The sequence below is a fragment of the Dendrobates tinctorius genome, unplaced genomic scaffold (genome assembly GCF_039654945.1).
Source record: "Dendrobates tinctorius isolate UK_male_01 unplaced genomic scaffold, ASM3965494v1 ptg000021l, whole genome shotgun sequence".
NCBI lineage: Eukaryota > Metazoa > Chordata > Amphibia > Anura > Dendrobatidae > Dendrobates > Dendrobates tinctorius.
Genome location: NW_027361689.1, coordinates 41,861,889 through 41,887,510, shown reverse-complemented (window position 1 = coordinate 41,887,510; position 25,622 = coordinate 41,861,889). Strand labels below are relative to the sequence as shown.

At 43.4% G+C, this 25,622-nt stretch overlaps 1 protein-coding gene across 1 annotated transcript in view; it reads right to left on the bottom strand.

The window, feature by feature from the left end:
• Positions 1-10,649: 10,649 nt before the first annotated feature.
• KLHL29 (kelch like family member 29) overlaps positions 10,650-25,622 on the bottom strand; it is a 1,048,894-nt gene continuing 1,033,921 nt past the window's right edge. Inside the window, exons 14-15 of the mRNA XM_073568302.1 lie at positions 16,905-17,049; positions 10,650-14,797 (exon numbers count right to left, since the gene is read on the bottom strand). Coding sequence (XP_073424403.1) covers positions 14,614-14,797; positions 16,905-17,049 — 329 coding nt within the window. The 3' untranslated portion in view covers positions 10,650-14,613. The remainder of the gene's footprint in view (positions 14,798-16,904; positions 17,050-25,622) is intronic.

Sequence of the window (25,622 nt, the reverse complement as noted above, 5' to 3'; positions counted from 1 at the left end):
AGAGAGGATAAGAATTTCCTTGACCTGTTAGTTTTGCCTGAGAGAGATTCCCAACAAATGTCTGGATAGTTGAAATCTCCCATGACAACTATGTCATATTTTTTGGAGAACTTGGCCATTTGATGCATAAAGAGTTCATCCATGTCTTCAGCTTGCACAGGCGGCCTTTATAGTAAATGCCTACAATGGTGTCCTTTCCATTGATCTGTCCTTGTATTCTTACCCAAACAGTTTCCACAGAACTCCTAGTCTCTGAAGCTTCAATCTCTGTGCAGATATACGCGTTTCTAACATACAATGTGACACCTCCTCGTTTATCAAGTCTGTTTCTTGCAAATAAGTTGTATCCTTCTAGTCTTGTATTCCAATCATGTGTATTGTCCAACCAAGTTTCAGTGATTCCAATGACATCATATTTCTTTTCCTGTGTTAGTAGTTCCAATTCTCCTTGTTTGTTGCCCATGCTTTGTGCATTAGTATAGAAACATTTTAGTTTGTGATAGGTTTCTCTTTCTCCAATATTTTTATTAATTAGATTCTTTTGTCTTTGTTCTTCCTTTCCACTTCTAATAGCACAGTTCTCAATAGCATTTGTCAGGTGTATGGCTTTTTCTGGTCTTTTGCTTTCCTTCCCATGTTGTTCTAGTTTAAAGCTCTCCTTACAAGTGTAGCATTACAAGTGTTCATTCTCAGCACCACTTCTCAATGGCTCTCCTAATGCCAACCCAGTAGAATGTTTCACGAAGTAGACCTCCAACTTCTTCCACCGAAATGTCCTGCTCCATTCTGGTATGCCGCCAAGACCATTGATGCATCCCTCTTCAGGACTACCACCTGCCAGACCAGTTCATGAGTGCGTCAGTTGATGTTCCTCTGACACAGATTACCCTCATAGATGAACAGCTTGCCCGTCTCCTTCCACAACTGCTGCACTTCCTGTGGAGCATCTGGACCAGGGTGTGAGTCAGCTTGTGTCAGCAACTCCTTTACTAGGCGGACTGCTGGATTGCTATCCTGTGTCTCTGCCCACTGGGGCAATGGGTTTAACGTGGCCTCTTGCACAATGTAGCGCTTCTTCCTCACCCCATGGGAGCGCTGGCCCGCAACTGGACGGTGGAAGGCTGATAACTCGATTTCGTCGAGTTCTTCTGGATCTTCTCCCCATCTGGTGAATTAGTGTTATTATGTGCCGCTCGTTACTTGATGGTAAACTTGTAGTTGGAGAGCCGGGCCATCCATTGCTGCTCCAGTGCACCCAGCTTTGCCGTTTCAAGGTGGGTTAGCGGATTATTGTACATGTAGATGGTAAACTTTGCTGAAGCCAGGTAGTGCTTGAAGTGTTCCGTTACTGCCCAGACTATGGCAAGGAATTCCAGCTTAAAGGAACTGTAGTTGTCGGGGTTCCTTTCAGTGGGATGAAGCTTCTGCTGGCGTAGGCAATTACTCTCTCTCTGCCTTTGTGACAGCACTACTCCTAATCCCATGTTGCTGGCATCTGTGTAACATACAAATGGTTGGTCATAGTCAGGGGGTAGGCCAGGACTTCATCTCCTGTGAGAGCCAGCTACATCTGAGTGAAGGATTCTTCTAGCCTTTTGTTCCACTTGAACGGAGGACTCTTGTTCTAGACCTTCTTGGATTGGCCCACTAACAGGTCTTGCAGAGGTGCTTGCTGAAGGCCTTGATGAATCTCAAGTAGTAGCCCACCAACCCAAGGAACTGCCGTACTTCATGAATGTTGCTGGGTCTTTGCCAGTCCTGGATAACGGTGAGTTTGTCGGGTCTGGTGCCACGCCTTCCACACTTACCATATGGCCTAGGTACTGCACCTTGGGTTTCAAAAGATGGCATTTGGACGGCTTTACTTTCAAGCCAAAGTTGGACAGGGCTTTGGACACCTAGGCCAGGTGCTTCACGTGGTCTTCATAGGTTTTGGAAAAGATGATGATGTCATCCAGGTACAGCAGAACTGTTTCAAAGTTTTTATGTCCTAGACAGCATTCCGTTAACTATTGAAACATCCCCAGTGCACTGCTGAGCCCGAATGGCATATAATTAAACTCACAGAGGCCCATTGGTGTTGTAAACGCTGTCTTCTCTCTGTCTGCTTCCGTCACGGGAACCTGCCAATACCCACTGGTGAGATCCAACGACTAGAAATAGTTAGCGGTTCTCAATGCAGCCAATGATTCCTCGATTCTAGGTAGCGAGTAGGCGTCTTTATGTGTAATCTTGTTAATCCGTCTATCGTCAACACACATTCTCATGGTACCATCTTTCTTTTTAACGAGGACTAATGGAGCTGCCCAGGGGCTACAACTATCTCTGATTACCCCAGCCTCCTTCATCTCCCGTAACATATGCTTGGCACGTTGATAGTATGCTGGGGGTACAGGCCGGTACCTATCTTTAATGGGCGGATGATCTCCAGTGGGGATATGATGTTGGACCCCTTTTGCCTGCCCAAAGTCTAGAGGATTTTTGCTGAAGACCCTCTCATACTCTCGAGCCACCCGGTAAGCCCCATGCTTTTGGTGCAAAGGAGTGGAGTCAGTGCCTACGTGTAGCTGCTGACACCAATCCTCCAGTTGCCCCTCAGAGCCATTGTCCTCCACCTGGTCGGACGGAAGCAAGGGTTCTGCTGCCTCTATTGCATTGTTACTAACAGTGAACAACTTAGCAAGGGTGGCATATTGGGGTAAACGGACCGCTTTTTCCCCACAATTCAGGATGCGTATTTGTACTCTCCCCTTGCGGACATCGACTACCCCCTGGCTGTCAGGACAGTGGGCCTACTATCAGAGTACACTGGTTCTACCAGGGCCTGGTAATCTTGGCCCCAAAGGCCTATTGCTGCCCAACACCAAATTAACATTTCACTCCTTGGGGGTACTGCAATAGACAATGGATCACCCACTGTGACACTGCTGATTTCTCCACCAGACAGCTCTACCTGTTGTCTCTCCATCAGTGCTCTGATCTCCTTTTGCAGGACTCGCTGCTGACTGGAACTGGTGGTCTCGGCTACCTGTTACAACAAAACAATAATTTCTCCAAGACAATTTTCTATTACATTGGTGCCTAAAGTAATCATAAGATGGCATTCTCGTTTGTCAATCTCAACTATAATCAAACCTTGCGACTGCAGTTCTACTCGGCCAATCTTAATGGTCACCTCTCTATACTCCACCTGAGTCAAGGGCTGACCATTACTGGCAAAGATGGCAAGGTGTTCATCTGGGCTGCGAGTAATGTCTGAATCAGCCCAGCACCGCTTAAAGAGGACATATGGCATCGTTATCATCTGGGAGCTGGTGTCCAGTAAGGCGTTCATCGGGAAGCCATGAATCATGACGGGCAGGACCAACTGGCCGTACTTGTCTCGCCACTTTTGTGGGCTTGGATGTCTTACTTCTGGAGGTTGGCCCTCTGCCCCAGGGGTTGCCCGTTTAAATTACAGAATCTTGCAATGTGCTCCGCCTTGTTGCAGTGGTGACAGATGGGCTGTCCGTCCTCATCTTAACGATCGCTGTCTCTCCCTCTGGTCGTTGGGATTCTCCTCTGCCGTTGCCCCGGGACATCATCTGGACTGGAGGCCAGCTGAATCTTCTTCTTTGGAGCCTCTTGCATTGACTGTACAGTTTTAGTTAGTGCAGCCACACTTTTGGTCAGCTCCTGGACCTGGCAACGTAGGTCTGCCGAAGAGTCATTACCTTGGGTTGGCGTGTCGGCCTCAACGGGGGTCCGGGGAAAGGATGCTGCCCCCTGTTGGTATGTGATGGCTGCGCGACTAGGGGTCACTGTGCCTCTAAGATTTGGTTCACGCAGCACCCGGATGGCCCTATCCTTAAAGTGTACAAAGTCTGGTTCAGGATTTTGTAGGGCAACATTATGTGCAGCTGTGTCCTTTGATTGTTAGACAGGAGTCCGTCTATAAACTTCTCCGTTACCAACCTATTTTCATCTTGCTCGCTGTCAGGGTCAACCTGCTTTACAGCCCGTAGCGCTTCCTGAAGGTTAAGAGCATAGTCCCGTATACTGTCCTGTACCCTTTGTTTTCACCCAAAGAGTCTCATTTTTATCTCTGCTGCAGTGTGGGTGTCAAAGGTGTCCTTCAGCCTGGCCAAGATGTTTGACAGTTCTTTTATCAGTGTCCGGCCTGGACTTTACTTCCTTCTGGGACGCACCGGTTAACTGGCCAGTGAGGATGCTGACTTTTTCACTCTCAGACAGGGGGTACACTTTAAACAAACTACATAGTCTCTCCTTGAAATCACTCATGGTGTGTGACTCCCCTGAGTACTGCGGTAACCAGGCCATTCCTGGTATGTGCGGCATCGATAGCGGCATCATGGAGGCTGTAGCTGCGGCTGCCGCTGGATCCGGCCGGATTATGGGGGCTACGGCTGCTGCTAAATCTGGCTGTAATCGGGGGCTGCGGCTGCCGCTGGACCTGGCTGCACCACGTGGGCTGCGGCCGCCGCTGGGTCTCCACCTAGACTGGACACTTTCTTCCCCCCCTAGTGAACCTCAGCCAGGCCCTGCTGACAGCATACAGGATCGATGGAGCTCCTCCAAATTTTCCCTGTCGGGGCCTCTTGCTTCCGCTCACCACAGAGCACGGCCCGTGCTTCACTTCGCGCCCTTCTTCCAGGATCCACCCACGACGACATGCCCCTCTCTTCCCACGCGCCATGCAGCACAACAATAGCGGCGATTTCTCAACTTAACAAAATCTCTGGCACACAGTACCCGGCAATGCCAGGCTCTGAAATCCTGTTTATGACGCCAAAATGGAGCGCTCACCAGTGCCGTGGGGATACTCGGTACCGGGCCGGTTCTTAATGGGATGTGTCACGGCAGCAGTGACCCGGTCCGTGGCCCTGGGCGTCCAATGAAAAATGATGATTAAATGGGAAATAAAGTTTATAAGAGATGGTTCGTGATTCCACTTGTGGTACTCAGCCAAGAATGGCAGACACTGCTTAAAGAAACCACTGGGGCTGATGGTGATGCAGCAGAGTTGATACAGCTCTCCACAGGTAGAGCTTAGTCCCAGGGCAATTATATTGTTAAAGATGGTGATGATGGATGTAGTGAAGGGTGGATGGTGCAGTAAATAACTCAGAGGACACAACAGGGTGCAGTCTCCACACTTTTACTCACGGTTTGAAGTGCAGGCCGGGGAACTAGTTACACATGAAAATGGAGGTCCGGGGAGCCTGGAAGCAACTTAGGATCCATTAAGCCAGATGGGCTTTGAGGCCTTCTTACTGCGCTGTCCTCTGAGGTCCTTGCTGCCTAAAGCTATGCTCAGTCCTCTGTTGCTTATTGTTCTAAAGTACTTGCCCGTATGGCAAGCAGCTTGAGCCTATTAGATGGCGGCTCCGGTCTCTAGTCTACTGCTGTGCCTTCGGGTGTTTGCTGGGCCAGGAGACCTGCATTCCTCTGCACTCCGGATTTATCTGCTGGGACTGTTGCACCCATCAGCCACAGACTCCGGCGCCCGGCTTCCAGCTTTGTACTTTGGAGTGAGCTTGGTCACAGCTCCACTCCCCAGATTCTCTTTCACTTCTCCTGTCTTCTCTTTTCACTCAGACTCTATCTCTCTCAGTCCCAGACACTGACTGACCGACCCCACCTCCAGGCCAGAACTAATAGAGAAGCTCCCCTGAAACAGAGTTTAGAGCTCCCCCTTCTGGTCTTGTGTCAGGAAAAGTGTTGGATGTAAGTGTTATCTGGTCAGGGAACTCCTCCTTGTTTCCAGGCATGTGATCATCACCCCCTTGTGAGGAAGGCAATGCCACTGTGGTAACCAGACTCCAGGGGTGTCACATTTAGATCCTAATCTTTATTCATGGCCATGTTCTTAGGCAAGATTGTAGTGAGCTCCTCCATGGATGAGAAGCCCCCCACACATGAGTGGTCTCAGGATGGTTTACTCTTGGCAGACACAGGACTCATGGTAGCCCTCACCTTCTCCATACAATAATTTTTCCAGATGTCCCAAACAGTCTGAAAGAGGCTTCATCAGAGACAATAACTTCCCCCACCCCGTCCTCTATTGTTCATTCTTTTTACTTCCTGAAAGTTATTTTCTCTGATGAAGCCTCCTTCAGACTATTTGGGACATCTAGAAGAATGATTGTCCGGAGAAGAAATGGGTGAGCACTGACCCAAGTCCTGAGTCTGTCAAGAATAAAGCCTCCTGAGACCATTCATGTGTGGAAAAAACATTGTCAACATTTTTTATACATTAATGTAACACAAAACCTGATTTACAGTGGGGCAAAAAAGTATTTAGTCAGTCAGCAATAGTGCAAGTTCCACCACTTAAAAAGATGAGAGGCGTCTGTAATTTACATCATAGGTAGACCTCAACTATGGGAGACAAACTGAGAAAAAAAAATCCAGAAAATCACATTGTCTGTTTTTTTTTCATTTCATTTGCATATTATGGTGGAAAATAAGTATTTGGTCAGAAACAAGAAATCAAGATTTCTGGCTCTCACAGACCTGTAACTTCCTCTTTAAGAGTCTCCTCTTTCCTCCACTCACTACCTGTAGTAATGGCACCTGTTTAAACTTGTTATCAGTATAAAAAGACACCTGTGCACACCCTCAAACAGTCTGACTCCAAACTCCACTATGGTAAAGACCAAAGAGCTGTCAAAGGACACCAGAAACAAAATTGTAGCCCTGCACCAGGCTGGGAAGACTGAATCTGCAATAGCCAACCAGCTTGGAGTGAAGAAATCAACTTTGGGAGCAATAATTAGAAAATGGAAGACATACAAGACCACTGATAATCTCCCTCGATCTGGTGCTCCACGCAAAATCCCACCCCGTGGGGTCAGAATTATCACAAGAACGGTGAGCAAAAATCCCAGAACCACGCGGGGGGACCTAGTGAATGAACTGCAGAGAGCTGGGACCAATGTAACAAGGCCTACCATAAGTAACACACTACGCCACCATGGGCTCAGATCCTGCAGTGCCAGACGTGTCCCACTGCTTAAGCCTGTACATGTCCGGGCCCGTCTGAAGTTTGCTAGAGAGCATTTGGATGATCCAGAGGAGTTTTGGGAGAATGTCCTATGGTCTGATGAAACCAAACTGGAACTGTTTGGTAGAAACACAACTTGTCGTGTTTGGAGGAAAAAGAATACTGAGTTGCATCCATCAAACACCATACCTACTGTAAAGCATGGTGGTGGAAACATCATGCTTTGGGGCTGTTTCTCTGCAAAGGGGCCAGGACGACTGATCCGGGTACATGAAAGAATGAATGGGGCCATGTATCGTGAGATTTTGACTGCAAACCTCCTTCCATCAGCAAGAGCATTGAAGATGAAACGTGGCTGGGTCTTTCAACATGACAATGATCCAAAGCACACCGCCAGGGCAACGAAGGAGTGGCTTCGTTAGAAGCATTTCAAGGTCCTGGAATGGCCTAGCCAGTCTCCAGATCTCAACCCTATAGAAAACCTTTGGAGGGAGTTGAAAATCCGTGTTGCCAAGCGAAAAGCCAAAAACATCACTGCTCTAGAGGAGATCTGCATGGAGGAATGGGCCAACATACCAACAACAGTTTGTGGCAACCTTGTGAAGACTTACAGAAAACGTTTGACCTCTGTCATTGCCAACAAAGGATATATCACAAAGTATTGAGATGAAATTTTGTTTCTGACCAAATACTTATTTTCCACCATAATATGCAAATAAAATGAAAAAAAAACAGACAATGTGATTTTCTGGATTTTTTTTTCTCAGTTTGTCTCCCATAGTTGAGGTCTACCTATGATGTAAATTACAGACGCCTCTCATCTTTTTAAGTGGTGGAACTTGCACTATTGCTGACTGACTAAATACTTTTTTGCCCCACTGTAACTAATTGGACATTTTCTGACGACACCTTTATTCCCCCACAGTTGCTGTGAGAGGAGCTTCACTCAATAGAGAATGTATTAATTGTCATTGAGCTTAATGGGGGCTGTATACATTCTAATGCACTGAGCTCCCCCTAGTGGTGACTACAGGAAAATCAAATTATGACATGTATTTGCATTAGGTCTTAGTAAGGCAGGGAGGTGAACAGCACAACCATGACTTTTATTGCACTATACAATTTTATGCCATGTTGGTAAACTACTTTATCAGGATTCTTACCCCGCAGTGTCGATAAAAAAAATATAGGAGATGGCCTTGAAAATATTACAATTTTAAAAATGATGATGCCAGGAGGTGCCTGAACAAGATGAGTCTCTGTTAGGCCTCCATTGAGAGGAAAGGACCCCTGAAACGGCTCAGTGGGTATTGTAATTATTATGCATAGATAAACAATAAATCCCAGTAAAACTGGAGGCATTTGTGCCTAATTTTATTATTTGTCAAATATTCTGGATTATTGGATGGTTATGGATGAAATATTGAAGCTGGAGAATCTTCAGGAAGAACCTCTCACAAACGCAAGGTATACAGTCCTATTCCTAACCCCGTTTTATAATCAGAAGTTTCCCTTTGGTTCTTTCTGTTCTCCATTCAACCCCCTGGCTTAAACAAAACCAAAGATTTCGGGGCCGTCCCGACGGGTTCACCTTGTCACGGTTCAATGGCTTTTATGCTTTTTTGATCAAATTAGAGTCAACTCATTACCCTATGTTATTAATATCGATGACCATTTACTTACTGCAGGGTATTTGCCCATTTTGGTTCTATCTTAGGGTTTTGCTTGCTAATTGACCATAGTGTGAATTTGAACCTACGAACTTGTACCAACATTTGCTTCGGCTCATTTCTTTGGTTTTGTTTTCCTTCTTCGTGTTGCAAATTCAATGTTGAGCAGTGTATTTTTATTTTCTTAAAATTTTTTATTGGAATTTTTAGTTGGGGTCTTGAACCTTAGATCGTTTGGTCGCTTGTTTTATATATTGCTACAGTATACTACAGCATGGCAGTGTATAATGAAAATGATGGTCTTCTATTAAGTCCTACCTGTGTCTGGGCTTCAATAGACACCCAAAAACTTCACCAGTCAATCCAGCAATGACAACCCACCAGCCCCCGGTGATCACGTCGTAGGGGAACTATTTGTCCCCGATATTGATGGAGACAACGACACCATTCATTGTCAGTAGGAGTGATGGTCACGCATGCGCCCTACTGCTCACCTGATCATTGAATGGAGTAGCAGTCATGCATGCATACTACTGCTCACCTGGTCATTGAATGGAGTGGCGGTCACGCATGTGCACTACTGCTCCCCTGGTCATTGAAAGGAGTGGCGGTCACGCATGCGCCCTACTGCTCCCCTGGTCACTGAATGGAGTGGCGGTTACGCATGCATCCTACTGCTCCCCTGGTCATTGAGTGGAGTGGCGGTCACACATGCGCCCTATTGCTCCCCTGGTCACTGAATGGAGTGGTGGTCACGCATGCGTCCTACTGCTCCCCTGGTCATTGAATGGAGTGGCATTCATGCATGCGTCCTACTGCTCCCCTGATCATTGAATGGAGTGGTGGTCACGCATGCGCCCTACTGCTCCCATCGTCACTGAATGGAGTGGAGATCATGCATGCGCCCTGCTACTCCACTGGTCATTGAATGGAGTGGTGGTCATGCATGCGCCCTACTACTCCCCTGGTCATTGAATGGAGTGGTGGTCATGCATGCGCCCTACTACTCCCCTGGTCATTGAATGGAGTGGTGGTCATGCATGCGCCCTACTACTCCACTGGTCATTGAATGGAGTGGTGGTCATGCATGCGCCCTACTACTCCCCTGGACAATAAATGGAGTGGAGGTCATGCATGTGCCCTGCTACTCCACTGGTCATTGAATGGAGTGGTAGTCATGCATGCGCCCTGCTACTCCACTGGTCATTGAATGGAGTGGTAGTCATGCATGCGCCCTGCTACTTCACTGGTCATTGAATGGAGTGGTAGTCATGCATGCGTCCTACTGCTCCCCTGATCATTGAATGGAGTGGTGGTCACGCATGCGCCCTACTGCTCCCATGGTCACTGAATGGAGTGGAGATCATGCATGCGCCCTGCTACTCCACTGGTCATTGAATGGAGTGGTGGTCATGCATGCGCCCTACTACTCCCCTGGTCATTGAATGGAGTGGTAGTCATGCATGCGCCCTGCTACTCCACTGGTCATTGAATGGAGTGGTAGTCATGCATGCGCCCTACTGCTCCCCTGGTCATTAAATGGAGTGGCAGTCACGCATGAACACTACTCCTCCTTGAACATAGCTAGTAAAAAAGATGAAGCCAAGCTGTGTATTTTATCAACAATCGCAGCTAATTAACTCCCACCGATGCTGCGGTCAATAGCTATGGTGGCATCTATACTTCACTCTATCAGCGCCCCTTCAATGTGTTCATAGGCTGCCGGTGATTTACTCCTGTTACCCCTGTCCTCAAGATTGTTGGAGTTCGGATCCATACTCATCATACATTTATTGGTGGGGTTACTCCTCTAAGGGTCAATAAGGAAGGAGGAATGAAGCTGAGCTGCAATACCAAACACAGCCTGTGGACAAGGAGGGCACTGTTTCAGGAGGAAAAATAAAAAATGCAACACCAAACATGCCACTGAGACCAGGATCAGCCTGGAAATGAAGGAAACAATGGGACGTCAGTCTAGATCTATAAATATATTTATTATAATATAACAAGATCTTAACCAGTAACATAAACTATGTACAGTACCATTACAGATCACCCTGTTTCTCTATTATTCACAGAAATAGATTTGCTTCAATGTGTGTGTGTGTGATGCTGAGCGGTGTGTATGTGAGTCCATTCTCGTATGCTAGCACCTCCTTTGGAGGTAAGACACACCAACTTTGAGAAATCAAACATCCTGCACCAGGCAGATTGAAGCTCATTCTCCTGGTTGAAAAGAAGGACGCAGAAGGTAAGTAACAAGATTGTGCTTTTGTTTGTTTGTTTTTTTTCCTTCCATTAGAACGGATGGTGCAAGAAAAAAAAAATGCATAAAAATGAAATCCTCTCATTCCAAAAAAATGCACGTTACAGTGAAGTTTTCAGAGGCGCAAAGCGAAGAAGTTTTGCTAATTTTTTATTTTATTTTTTTAACAAACCAAGAGGATTCAGCCCAAACTCTCTAATAAATCGTCGTATCCATGAGGTACGTCACAATAAAAATGTTTGAGTCCTTTCTAACATTCATCAGGCACAGATTTAGCCTCGTTCACACCAACGCGTTTTAGGTCTGAATTTCCTAATATATATATTTATTTTATTTTATTTCTTTTGTGAATGGAGATAAGATTGGAAACTAAAAAAAGTTTAAAAAGAAAATAAAAATTCTGAAAAAATAAAAAAAAAAATGGATGGAAACAAGGACCTGAAATGTGTTCGTGTGGAAGAGCCTTTATTCTTATGGTCACAAAATCGTGCGTCAGTTCTGTGTAGACATCTACGCTTCTCCGTGCGCTAATGATGCAGCTTCTTATTAAACTAACAAGGATAATAAAAAAAAATTTTGGACCGATGATTTGGTTTGATATGATCTTTCTCCTTTGGGTGAAAAAAAAATCCTATTTTTTTATCTGTTTTTTTTTTTTCTTCCAGATGAACATTGTTTATTGTAAAATCAGGACCGTAAGTAAATACCATAATGATTATATATATATATATATATATATATATATATATATATATATATATAAAAATCCGGGGCTTAATTTGGGCACATTAGAATTGTAACTTTTTTTTTAAGATTCTAAGAAGGTGAAATAATTTTTAATAATATTTTTTTAAAAATTTCTCAAATAATAAAAATTGAACTTACACATTCATAACATAAATCTCCCCCAAATGATAATAATACAGGATTGTGAGATGACTAAATACAGCAATAAGAATTATAAAAAAAAATCCTCCACCTCATAATATATTATATAATAATGATTTTTTTTATCATTTATATTAATTTTTTTATATACCGTATTTTACTTTCTAACAATTGAAAAGTAACAAAAAAAAATAAAATTATTTGAAAGTTAGACTATGCAGACCAATAATAACATTTTTTTTTATTTATACCCCCCAAATTCCAAGGGATTTTCCATTCTCCTGTACTCCAATGATATGGGGCACAGTTTCACAGAAGAGTTATTCCTTTTGTTGGAAGGAGGAGTCATTAATCTTTTTTTGTCCACTTGAGTGAAGCTTAAAGTGGTTCTCCACCTCTGAGGCCTTTTTTTTTTTTTTTACTTACATTCATCTCTTAGGGCTAAAAATCATTATTTGCAATTCGGTTTCATTACAAACATTGCACTATTTTGCTTTTACAGGCTTTGTGTCTTTGCAAATTCAACTTTGATGTGGTCTGTGGTCATAAATCAGCTGAGAGGAGCTCAAAAAAGATAGATAAGAGTCTGGACTGATACTATGAGCTCACTGAAGGGTTCTCAGATAACTCATTCTCCAGTCAACAGACAATACAACACAGAGGCTACTGAAGGCAACATTTTTAATGAAACCCAATTATAAAAAAAAATGTTTTAAAGAAAAAATTCAAGCGTAAAAAAAAATAAAAACTCAAGAGTTTAAGTAAAAAAATGATAAAATAAATAAAACTGCAGGCATTTAAGTAAAAAAAAAAAAAAAAAACCAAAAAACTCAGGAGTTTCAGTAAAAAAAAATGTAGGCGTCTAAGTAAAAACAAAATTCAGGGGTCTAAATAAAAAAATAAAATAAAAATTCAAGCGTTTAAATAAAAAAATAAAATAAAAATTCAGGCTTTTAAGTAAAAAAAAAAAAAAAGAAACATTCTCGCGAAAGTGGACAACTCCTTTAATTCTATCCACATTATTAGAAGAGGAGAAAAAAATGCACAAATAATAATAATAACTGATTTATATATTATGTCTCATGAAAAAAGTTTGTTGATCGCAGTCTGAAATTCTTAAAAGTGATTTCAATGAGGTTTTTTTTCGCCGTCTTTGAGCTGTTGGCGACGTTTCTAGTCGTTGAAAACATTTAGTTACTCTTGTTAAATCCTCCAAAAAACTCACTTTGATACGAAACAATTTAATTATAAATATAATATATATGCAGTCTTTATATATAGATTTACTAGCCCAGTAGCAGAAAAATCAATTTCATTAAGACCTGCAGGAAGACTAATATTTGACAGTAAATCTGCGCTCTAGACAGATTTTTAATTCTCTCTTCCTAAAATTAAAAAAAAAAAGTTTGTCAAAAAATTGGAATTTGAAAAATAATTTTATTTTATTTTTTTTTTTGGCTTCAAAAGAAATATTTTTTCCCTTAAAATTTCTAGCTGAAAGCTGCTTTTGCATATTTAAACGTGATTAAAAAAAAATATTTTAAACTTTTAGATTAAAAAACTTATCTTGACTGAATCCCTATGATAACTCTTCCAGTCCTCCTGTGGGAGATTCTGTGTCGTCATAACACTAATTGGCAGCCAATCACCGGGCTCAGAGGGAGATGGCACTGGCTGTTAAGTTCAGTGATTGGCTGCAGCAGTGATGTGACCACTGCAGTCTATCAGAGATTGGCAGAGAGGCAGCGCTGGACCCGCAGAGGGTGCTTATTGCTGTGATTGTTTACTTAAAGATATGCAATCTTATGGAACAATAACATTTTACTCTGGACAACCCCTTTAAATGGGTTGTCCTAACTAGAAAGCAGTAGGCAGCTGCACATATTCCCTGCAGCGGCCACTACAGGTGAAATGGGGAATTACAAAACTTCCTTTAAAATGAATGTTCCATGGACAGACTGAGTCCTCCACTGACTCTTATTGCTGTCGTGTGGCCCTATATGGGACACCTCCATAATTTATAAATCTAAAAGATCTCCTATCATGGAAATTTTATTTGCCTACATTATTTATTAATTCTCGAAATTTTCTTCGAATTTCATAATTTTGACAAACTGATTTTTCTTTTCTCGCTCCTCTGCTGCTAACGCTACATTCTCTGCAACGAAAGAATAAGCGGAGGCCAACCTAAAAACGAAACGGCTTCTTCCAATATTCTCTATGATGAGATGCAAAGCTGTACCGAACAGTCATCTACAAAAAAAAATCCCAGCTTTACATCTAGAAGGTAAAATACAGGTCCTCATCTGCTCCCCTCCCCTCCCGAACCCTATCTCAACTGAACCCATGTAAAAATATGGGAATCTATTGCACCTAGGGTGACAACAAGTGTCACTACGCCACCTAGTGACACATTTGCCGCAAAAAACCATACATATTATACATAGTTTGGAGCCCAATTGCTCCGGCATCACCCAAAAATGAGGATGATCTTCTACATTCAATGTAGACTTTATTGAAAAGCTGTAGACAAAAAATAATAATTAAAAAAAAAAAAAATCCCCAAAAAATAGAAAAAAAAAGCCAAATCGTGATTTCTCATTTTCCCTCTTTTTATCCGCCTCCTTATAAAATAAATGGGGTAAAGCCTGCTGAAGAAGAGGAGGGTATAACCGCTTCATCTCTGGCATGGGAAGGATTAAAATCAAACCAATGAAAGAAAAAAAAGATCAAAACGTTCAAACGTGTCGGACCGTGGTCTCAGTTCATCGTTGCCCCTTGTGTCAACCACTCTGAATGTATTTCTTTATCACTACACATCCGTGGCGGAAGAGGGGGCAAGGCATGTTGGGTAATAATGTCCATGTGTTCGATTTGGGGTCATAATATTCCATGTTTCCCAGAGCGGGTCCTTCGCTGCTGACGATGCCGCCTGTTGCATATATCTTTCCGTCCAGGACCACGGCGCTGCAGAAGTAAAAGAGAGGGTTAGTGACCTCAATCTGGCCAATTGGTAAGTCGTAGAAGCTTCACCTATGGATATGATCTTACAGTTTGACTGGTCAAAATCGGCAATTTACCTATACTCCAGCCCATTGGCGGACACAGACAGAAGAGGGCCCGCTGTGCAAGCACTGTATATGGGTCCTTTATGGTCCAATTGTGCATCATAATAGACCTATGTGTCTATGACAGGTTTTTTTTTTTATCTGTCACCAGGTGTTGACGATACATAGACGATCTCTTTCTCCGGCGGAGTGATAGAACTCCATACTTTTCATCAATGTCCTAATCACTTGGATCCTGATATTAAATTTACATCTGTTAGTTCTACAAAGGTGATTAAATTCCTTGTTTTACTTGTATCTTTAGATAATCATGGTCTAAGCACCACTTTATAGATGATGGGACAGTTAGACATCTAGAATAGATGGTAAAGTTTGGGCAGAAAATCTAGAACATATTCCGGGCCTTTGTGTACTGACGTCTCATTGCCGTTCTGGCAGAAGTTAGATTTCTCTGCAGTTTGGGCCTTTGGGGACAGCGATGGCTTCTAACGAGAGCTTCTGATTCATTATGTGTGAGATAAATTGGTCTGTCAATCTGTCATACGAGCGGAGCATGCTGGGAGGTGGGATTTGCATCCGTCGAGCACCGTATATATTATCACGTAAAATGAGGTGCAGCTTCTGTCGGGGGAGATCACCAGGGACCCCGCTGACAATGATTTGCACATGTCAGACAAGCACCCATGACATGTATTGACATCCAGCTCCCCAGCACGCCTGCTACCAGTGACGCTGCCATCAGTAAATGCGGCGCTCTCTAATTATCTCACGGATATAACATTTAGGTACAGAGAATATGATAAATATTTAGAGGAAACACCGTCTGTAAATTACCAGAATAACAGCTGCCGACTCACGTGCAGCCGGCAGCGCACAATAACAGCAGATGGAGTCTGTCACTCACATGGATTGACGGCTCGCTGGGAATTTACTGGAGCCGCACGGAACGGGCCGATATCAACCTGTCGAGGGACGGACTCGGGGGTCATCGGAGGTTGGAGGAATGCTCGGGGCGATCTCTCTATCTACACTTCCGACGCATGCCCCTGATATATCCCACTGACGACGGATCCCACGAGGCCGCTGGGGTCAGATGCATGCAGCAAACTGAAGCTGCAAGTATGAACGTAGCCCAACGCAATCCCAGGGAGGCACTATAGATCCAAGCACTGTTCTCCAATCTGAGGTTCTTAAGCTGCTATGATACCATGATGAGAGTTGTAGTTTTACTAAAGTTAGAGGGCCGAAGGTTGGAGACTACAAGATTTATCCGCAAACGAAACATTGAACTATACTCTGTGCATCAATTCCTTATAATTTCCAAGATCTCTGCTTGCTGTCACTGATTTGGATTTTTCCAAGTTATTACGGCTGTTTAGAGCCCACTAACGAGTTGTCTCCTATAAGGGTCAGATCCAGAGGTCTTTCCCAGAGTCTTCCCCTCCATGGTGCAGGTGTCTGATGTCATGGAGGGTGATGGACCCTGTTACAGCTTCCCCTTTGGTCCAGACAGTCTCTAATGTTCCAAGCGATGATCATACATGTTCACGTCGCTCGCTACAAGGCATGGCCCTGACACCTGCACTGTAACGAGCCGCGCCCCTGATTCATCATCACATGATCCCGACGCATCAACTGTTATCTGTAGGAACAAGCTTGCAACAGCACTTCCGCAGGTCAGATGGAGTATTACATAGTACTCATTGAAATCAATGCGCTGCCCAAAGCGTTGGGTCCTCCACAGGAAAATAGATATGAAAGCTCCTTTATGGATATTAAGATCATGATCCTCAATGATCTCTCACTGTAAACTAACAATGTCTGACCCGCAGTAAACAGATCTCTGAATAATACCGGGAACCAACTGATTTAGGACAATGGTGGAATTTTTCTGGAAAGGAGACTCAGTAATCACACTTGTAGTATTTAAAAATGGTTTGGAGTTCCCCTTTAAGACATCGCGGCGACTACTGAAATCAATGTCTACACATGTAGATGTAGGTCACCTGCAAAATTGCCTGGAGTGATTCATGTTGGGTCCAGCCTTTATGTTTCCTTTCTCGGGGTCGTAGATCGTAGTTGCTCTGGCATATGCTCCTCCAAGAATGAAGATGAAGCCGTTCAGAGTGACCGCTGGGGCGTACTTATTATCTGCGAGAGAAAACAGAGCGTGGATTGTGATTTGTAACAGTGCAAAAGACAAAGCACAGATTGTCCCTCCCAGCGTGACATGGTACAACACATCCTACTCCAACTGTACAGTCACATTAAAGTTGTTATTCGCCATGAGAAAAACATGGCTGCTTTCTTCCATAAACAGCGCCACATCTGTCCATTGGTTTTGTCTGGAATTGCAGCTAATTTTCTATTGCTATTAATAGGGCTGAGCTGTAATACAAGCTATCACCTGTGAGAAGGTGTGGCGCCACTTAGAAAAAAACATGATTATGTTGATTATTCCCTTTAATGAGCAATCAATTACTTTGATTAAAACAGTCTTTCTTAAAGAGAACCTGCACCATTAAACTTGGTGTCTGATCTGAAGGTAGAGCAGAAGGAACTGAATTGATTGATGTCTAGTTTTATGGTAAAAGATTCAACATAACTTACCATTTATAGACCTAAACTACTGTGGGTTCCTGGTAGGCGGTCCCAATCACTGATAGGCTGACAATCAGTAGGTAGGACCGCCCACTGGACTCCTAACCCAAGAATGAGCAGATACTTAGATTTCACAATTTTCATTACGGTAAATCTTTACCTACTAAACGATATATATATATATATATATATATATATATATATATATATATACACATACTCTGCTCTTACTGCCCCATAACTTGCTGCCAGTACAATGGAAAGTATTAGCACCATGACAGATTACCTTTGATGTTTCTAATTTAAGTAAACCCCCACTGCTGAAAAATGCAATTCTAGGATCATACAAAATTCAAAAAGAAAGAAACTCCTCTGCAAAAAATATATCAAAATATCAATCTTTATTCATTATAAATACAAAAACATTTACACAAAAATACATAGAAAAAGGGTTAATAAAAGGTTATTGCAGAAATTTTTTGGGGGGCGGTATCCCAATTAAGTAGGTGGAAAAAAAATCTATGTAACTGACATGAAGAAAGCGTGTAAAACTAATCTGTGAGGATCTCAGTTCAATTTAGATAAAATCTATGATAGAAACTTTGTAATCAGGACTGTATATGTTATACAAGATAGACACCTAAATTATGTATATCAAATTCATATGGAAAGGATAAATACACAACAGGAGCACTGCAGATTTATTAATACAGAAAGGGTAATCTGAGGAAGCTGAAAAGCGAAACGCGCGTCAGGGGATCCTTATGGTGGTAACTATTAACTCTTTTTCACCCATGCTGAGTCTTAGCTACTAAGTGGAGTAACCTTTTGTTTGTAAAAATCTGATGGCTACAAAAATGATCCTAATGCATTTATCAGAACTAGGATATAATATGGTTTTCTAACAGCTCTGTATATATTATTACCAAATCTGATATGCATTTTCTCCACGTGAGTTACATAGATTTTTCTTTCCACTTAAAGGTACATTGAGCTATTACTTCCAGAATGTATTTTTCTGCACTAACCTTTTTCTATATATTTTTTTGTCTATATGTTTTGCATTTATAATTAATAAAGATTGATATTTCGATATATTCTTTGTAGAGGAGTTTTTTTTCTTTTTGCATTTTCTTTTTCTAATACTAGTAATAGATTTGACCATAATAGGCTCCTATTGGATCAGACATGGCCTGGACATATTAAAAAAAAGATAGATATAAATTCCCAAGACCATGGACTAACGACCAGATCAGCATTGCCTGAATGGCCTCCTACATGTCGGCATCCGCAGCTTCTCTTTTAAGTAGCCAGCCGGGCACAGTATCATTCCACAACAATGACGCCACGCCAAGTTGCCTAATTAGAAGAGGAGCTGGGGATGCTGACGGGTAGGAGGCCTTTTCAGGGTTCTGATCCAGCATTCGCGGAATACCGATGTGATCCCAAAGTCACCTAGTGTGAATAAAGCAGTAGTGAGCATGTGCAACCTCTGCTCTATTTCCTGTCTACAGGAGTGGTAGCCAGGCAGGCTCACTACTGCTCTATTCACACAGGGGACTTTGGGCCCATCCATTCTCAGGATCCGGTGCGTCTCAGCAGCCAGACCCCCAGTGGTCATACATTTAGCACATTGCTAAAAGAAACATAACACTTCAAAGGGTACGTGGCACCTTTGTAAGAAAGCCCTATAAGCCAGCCTATAGAAGCGAATACATCAATGCTGAAAGCCTCCTGGCGTGTTAGGGGCCGGGCTCCATCAGTCAGTCCAACACTACTGATACAACTCATTTTTCAGGCACCTTACAGGGTAATGTCTACTTGGCACCATCCCTTTTTGTCAGAAAGGTCCTCTGTTAGTAATCAAATCTCTGGGGTCTGAGCAATCAGTTGTAGGCCAATGAACAACTAACTGGTAAGTGTTGAATTTCCCTGCACTGCCCCCGCAGGAGAAATAATGTAATTTCCATTGAAAAATTAAGAGTTTTCTACTAGAGGCAACTTTTAATCCATCATAATTGGGATTCTTACATATGCAATTCACTAAAAAGAGACAGTATTTTATAGTTCTCTACATTGCACCAGTAAGGCTTGAGAAATTCTACAGTGACATGTCTAGGGTATTCTCCAGGACTGTATCACTTATCTCAGAACATAACCAGATCTACCTGTTGGGCCATCAACATCCGGAGGAGGCCTCACTGCTGCAGCCAATCAGGAGCCTCTGATAAGCTGCAGCCTTCATAGCCCATGTGTGTTAGGAGCCCCCTTCAAGGGATACCCTATCCCAAGACTAGCAGAAGGCACAGCAGGTAGCGAAGGCACTCCAAACCAAAGGGGGATCAACGGGACTCATTCTGGCCCAGACCTCAGTGGTACTGCTTGGTGCCTTATCCTCACTGATTCCTTACTTTTACTACTCCACTCTTACTTTATGATGTCATTAACCCCGTACCTGCCTAACAAACTGCTTTCACATATCACATACAGACCTACACTTCGCTTGTGCCTTTCCGCCTCTCTACAAACATGTCTATGCAGGCTCGGACTGGCCCACAAGGGAGCAGGGGAATCCTCCGGTGGGCCACTGTGAAGGAGTGCTGATCATCAGTGCTATTACACTGGATTCACAATTTGCCAAAAAAGGTATAATCTAATCATTATTAAGCAAGCTAGCCAAATTATTATAACATAGACGCAAAAGTAAATTTGTGTACTGGGGTCAGCATGTAACTGACCAGTGGGCTCCAAGAGTCAATTTAATTGGTGGGCCTTTGCCAACCCGGTGCGACACTGTCTATGGGCATGAGATGCTTTGTGCCTCAGAGGCATCTCCAGCGTCTAGTTGAAGATTATGAGCTGTAAATATAGGTCTGGTATGAATTTCAGCCACACATACACTATAGGCCGAGAGACATCAAGAGGCAATCACCCCTGTACTAAAGCAAGAGAGCCCTGATATCATGCGGAGAGAAACTTCTTTGAAGAAGAAAGGCCGCTCGGAAGAATCTACTTTTCATTGTACAGTATTTTGCCGGGGTCAGACGGAGCAGCGCTCCCAGCAGCTTTCTATTCCATCCACGGCGGAGATTTCTGATGTACAGTGCAACACAGAGGGATGGAAATGAGGATTTGTAATTCTCCCCCACTCGTCCGGCTCTGCTCCTTTTTCCACACATTTAAGTTTCATCTGTCCTCGATTCCATGGTACAGACTTGCTCTGATCTCTGACACTTTAGTCTCTGGCTTATAATGGCGCATAAAGAGTCTCTCTGAAGGTTCCAGGCTCAGCCCGAATATATGGGACTAAGTGGATGGAGATTGGGCTGGAGTGATGGCGGCATGACTGGCCCACACACGATCTGCGACAAACCGAGTACTTACTGTATTATTCCGTGGTGATGACCCATTAGGCCTCTTACTTCATGTGCCTCCTCATAGCCATGTCTACATAATGGGGTTTCTTCAGTTTCTACCTACTGAACCAATTCCTATATACTAAATCCAAGGCTCGTACAGTCTGTGAGCCAATGAATAGCTAATCTGGAGAGAAGCTGGGAAGCTTAGCCCATTACTGGAAGTGTAGACCAATGAAACAGAACTGGCTATAGAAGAAATGCAAAAAATGCCTCCAAGACATGATGAGGAACCTCACAATGTCCAGCATATATATATATATATATATATATATATATAACCTAAATACATACACAAAGCTGATATATATCAGTGCAGGGATAAGGGGCAGGCAATGTAGGCAATTGCCTGGGGCAATTTAGGATTCAAATAGAAACTTTACTGAGTGAAGGACAAATAATAAAATTAGTGATGAGCGAGTATACTCATGCTCAGGTGGTCTCCGAGTATTTTGGCGTGCTCGGAGATTTAGTTTGTGTCGCCGCAGCTGCATGATTTACGGTTGCTGGACAGCCTGAATACATGTGGGGGTGGCCTGTTTGTTAGGAATTCCCCACATGTATTCAGGCTGTCTAGCAGCCGCAAATCATGCAGCTGGGTCGACAAACACTAAATCTCTGAGCACGCCAAAATACTCGGAGACCACCTGAGCATGAGTATACTCGCTCAACACTACTGATATGTTTTAACTGGACAACCCCTTTAAGGATGAAGTCACCATAATAGCTCATCTATGCTAAATTATGCGAAAGCGAGATGGTATAAGCTTACTGCCCCCTCCATGAACACCCCCACACTTGTGTACCTGACAGATGTGTAACCAAAATGCTTACCGTATCTGCTTTGCCGAGAGTGTAACTAATAAGCTTGGGTGCCTCTGTGCAAAAAAGTAAAGAAAAAAAGCATTTGGTATTTAAAGGGTTATAAACTAAAAAAAATCAAGATATTCCCTCTCCACAGAACAGAGGATACCTTGCTGCCTGCTGGGATTCCCCATGATACAGAGAATGGGGCTTTTGAATGCAGGAGAGAACACTAGGGCCCATATTGTCTATAGGATTGTCAAGCGCAGAGCTCTGCTGTTTCCATCAGTTCCATAGACAATGCTTAGCGCAGGCGGACGTCCGCTCCATTCAGGAAAGAGATACAGAGCGACGCTCTTAAGGTTCCAGAGCCCCATTCAAGCGATCATTGGGTGTCTCCGCAGCAGGACTCTAAGCGATCAGCAAGGTGTCCCTTATCCAATGGATAGGGAATAACTAGATTTTTTGGGGAAAACACTGATTTCATCTGTTCCTTTAAGGCTGACCATACACAGCGACCTATCTCCTGTGCATGTAGAGGATCACCCACCTACAATAGATTACCTAGGACACTTTGTACCCTGGCTGTGTGTTTTCTCCTAAGTCACTGATAGTGCCGTGGTATGGATGTTTTACCACCACTGACACATAGGGTACATTAACCCTAACATACCGTGCAAAAAATAAATCACATGGATAAAGCATGGAGCAATGGTAGTGAATGGGTACATTCACATCAATGATTTTCTAAACGGACCAGATTAGTGGATGAAAGTAGCTGAAAGTTCTGGCCTCAAGACCCTAATTCCAGCAATGTATCACTTAGTCCTGTAGCGATAATCTCCTGCTGATAAAACACTGATTTTACTGAAACAACAGCACATAGCCTAGTAAATGAGAGCTCCCTGGACTCAGGATCTGAGCCCCTACATCATGCTGCTCTCAGATTCCCTTTAGAAGATTTACTGGACTTTCTACCTAATATTCTGCCTTTGCCTCCCATAGGTAATAGAAGGTAAGATAAGACAGTACTATAAATTCATCGACTTATGGAAGCAACCAAGCTGAGATAAACATGATGGGAGGCACTGGAAGGAGCAATTGTTTCCCGAACAAGCACCACTTTAAGATTATATTCCTAATTGCTTTTTTTCATCCAAATCTTAGCAGAATCTGACTTCTGTTTTGAATTGGGTTTTCAGATTTTATAGGAACCAAATTCCAACCAATTGTCTCTATTTAACATATGTTCACATTACGCTTGTGACTTTGTCAGTGGTTTAGATGGAACCCCCAACAAAGTCACAACAACCAAAAAGTGACCTTAAAAAAAAGAGATTTGAAAGTGCCTCTGACGGAGGCATAGACTTCAATTCCAATTGAGCTTTCTTTCAGCCGTGCCAATATCCATCTTAAAACTCCATAAAAATTGTTAAATGACACGCCCAAGGGGCCGTGGGATACTCGGTACCGAGCCCGTTAACTTCAATGGGAGATGTCACAGTGGCGGTGACCCGGTCCGTGGCCCCAGGCGGTCATGTAAAAGGGGAGTACTGATTAGGGATAAAGTTTATGTGGTGATTCGTGATGCCAGTTGGAGTGTTTGACTGTAGTATAGCCGGCACTGCAGATGATCCCCGGGGGAGTAGATGGTGATGGCAGTTCAGATGTTAAACCCTCTCCAACCAGGGCCAACCCCCAGAGATTGTGATGCAAGTAGAAGGCACGGAGTAATAAGGCAGGAGACAAGGAAAGTCACTTTATCATTTACTGTAGTTCAGGTGCAGTTCAGAGGAGATATTACAACTCTCACCAGGTTACAGTCTGCTCTGGAGAATGGGAGTTATCTTTCCCTGCTGTGACTCAGTGTAACTTCCTGCTATTCTAATCCCTTCTGGGACCAAGGATTCCCGGAGTTTAGAACTTCCCAGTATTCCCTAAACTCACTGTGTATTTCTCCTTCAGCAACTTGCAGCGTGAATCCTGTGTGAAGCAGCTCAAGTTCCCACTTGCACTATCCTTCACTGATCCTAGTCCGCTGCAGTATTCCCGGGGAAAACACGATGCGGTTGATTGTATAAATCCACACAGTCTCTCAGCTTACCACCCTGCTCTGAAAGCATGGATGGTCTAGGGGCTGGTCCCTGATGCGTCTTAGCTCTCACTCCTGGATCAAGCACATGTCTAAACATGGCCTCCAAGACGTTCTTCCTCCTTCTTGTTCACTGAAACAACAACTCAGCCCCTCCCAGTTAGGGCATGTCTGCAAAGCGCTCAGCTTCAGAAAAGTGAGGGAGTGGTGTAATTGTGTGTGTTTTGTGGTCTGTAGCAGACAAAGCATAACTCCCATTGCTCACGAAACACATACAAAACAGTACATGTTTAACCCTTTTGTGGCGGTAAAGATGCAGGGCGCCACATTTCCCCCTAGTTAAGGGTGGCACATCCTCGTGCTACACAAGGAACATAAGCATATAACAAATGGCATAACAGTTATCCTGAGTATAAGTAAACAGTCACATTAACTGAGTTGAGTCGTGGATTACAGCCCAAAACCACTTCTGATTGTTTGGATTGTCCCTGAGTGCAGCTGCAGAGCACACAGACCATAATATGAAATTCACTGCACTGGCTGTTTTAGATGGCTTCCTGCCAAGGCACGATGAACAGTTTTTCTTCTCAAGTTTAAGAGTCTTTACAAGAGTTCTTGTAGTGGAAAAAGGCATAATAACTAGTAAAATCTCACATTAGTCCATGTGGGCACAATTTCTTTAATATTTTTAATAACGTGTTATGATTGGGTCACCGAGGAGGAAAACAAAACCAAGCTAAGTCACAGAAAACCAGAGAGGTTGGAAATTAAGCGGATTGCCGACCCCTGATCCTAACCACAACAACTAGAAGTAGCCGTGGAGCGTACCTACGATGATTCTAGATGCCTCATCACAGCCGGAGGACTAAATAAGCCTAAAGCAAGAAAAGAGGAAATCTAAACTGCCCCAGAGCAGACCCCAAAGGAATAGACAGCCCCCACACATGTACTGACGGTGAAACAAGATGAAAACACAAACACAGGTAGGAAAATAGGCTGAGCAAACGATGGGGCCCACTCTAACTAGAAAAGACAGGAAAGGAAAGATACTGTCTGCAATCACGCCAAAAAAACCCTGCAAAAATGTCCAACACTTCTGATAGCAAAAAAAAAACCCTTAAGTCACTAGACTTCACCCACTATATCAGCACTCTGCCATATTCTGACAACAGAGCAAAAAGAGGCCAATCTAAAAAGGGACAAAAAGAAAACTGACACATTCAGTGACATAAGAATGGAAATTCAGTACAGCGCCAGCCGGGGCTGGCTAAGCACACAAAAACTGAAAAGCCCAAACCAAATCAAGTGTGAACAACAGCAGAGAACATTTAGCTTGAGAAGGAAGGAACTGAACTGGAAACTAGAACCTCAGGAGGCAGGAAAAAAATCACCAGCATAGGAAAAGGGAGTCGGCTGTCTTAAATCCAGTATGAGACTCCAGATGTCCAATCCTCGTCCTCATTATCAGGTGGCAGGTCTCTGTTAATTAGATCAGCTTCATTACCTCCTGCCACCAGCAGAGGGAGCCCGGAAAGAGAAATTACGACTCCTCTGTCAACACAACCAGCTCCTTCACCAGAAACCAGAGGCAGACCAGAAAATGAGTTCACAACATAACGTTACCTAAGGCAAAGTTCAATAATAGTACAACTGAAAACTAAATTATTAATCAGACTATTTTACCAATCATTTCTATAGCGAGAAGGGGTCTGGCCCTGTGTGCTACGCTGTGATCTGCGCAAGATACGAATACTAGACGACTTCCTACAAATCTTTGAAACTACCATGGGTACAACAGGTTCACTGCTGAC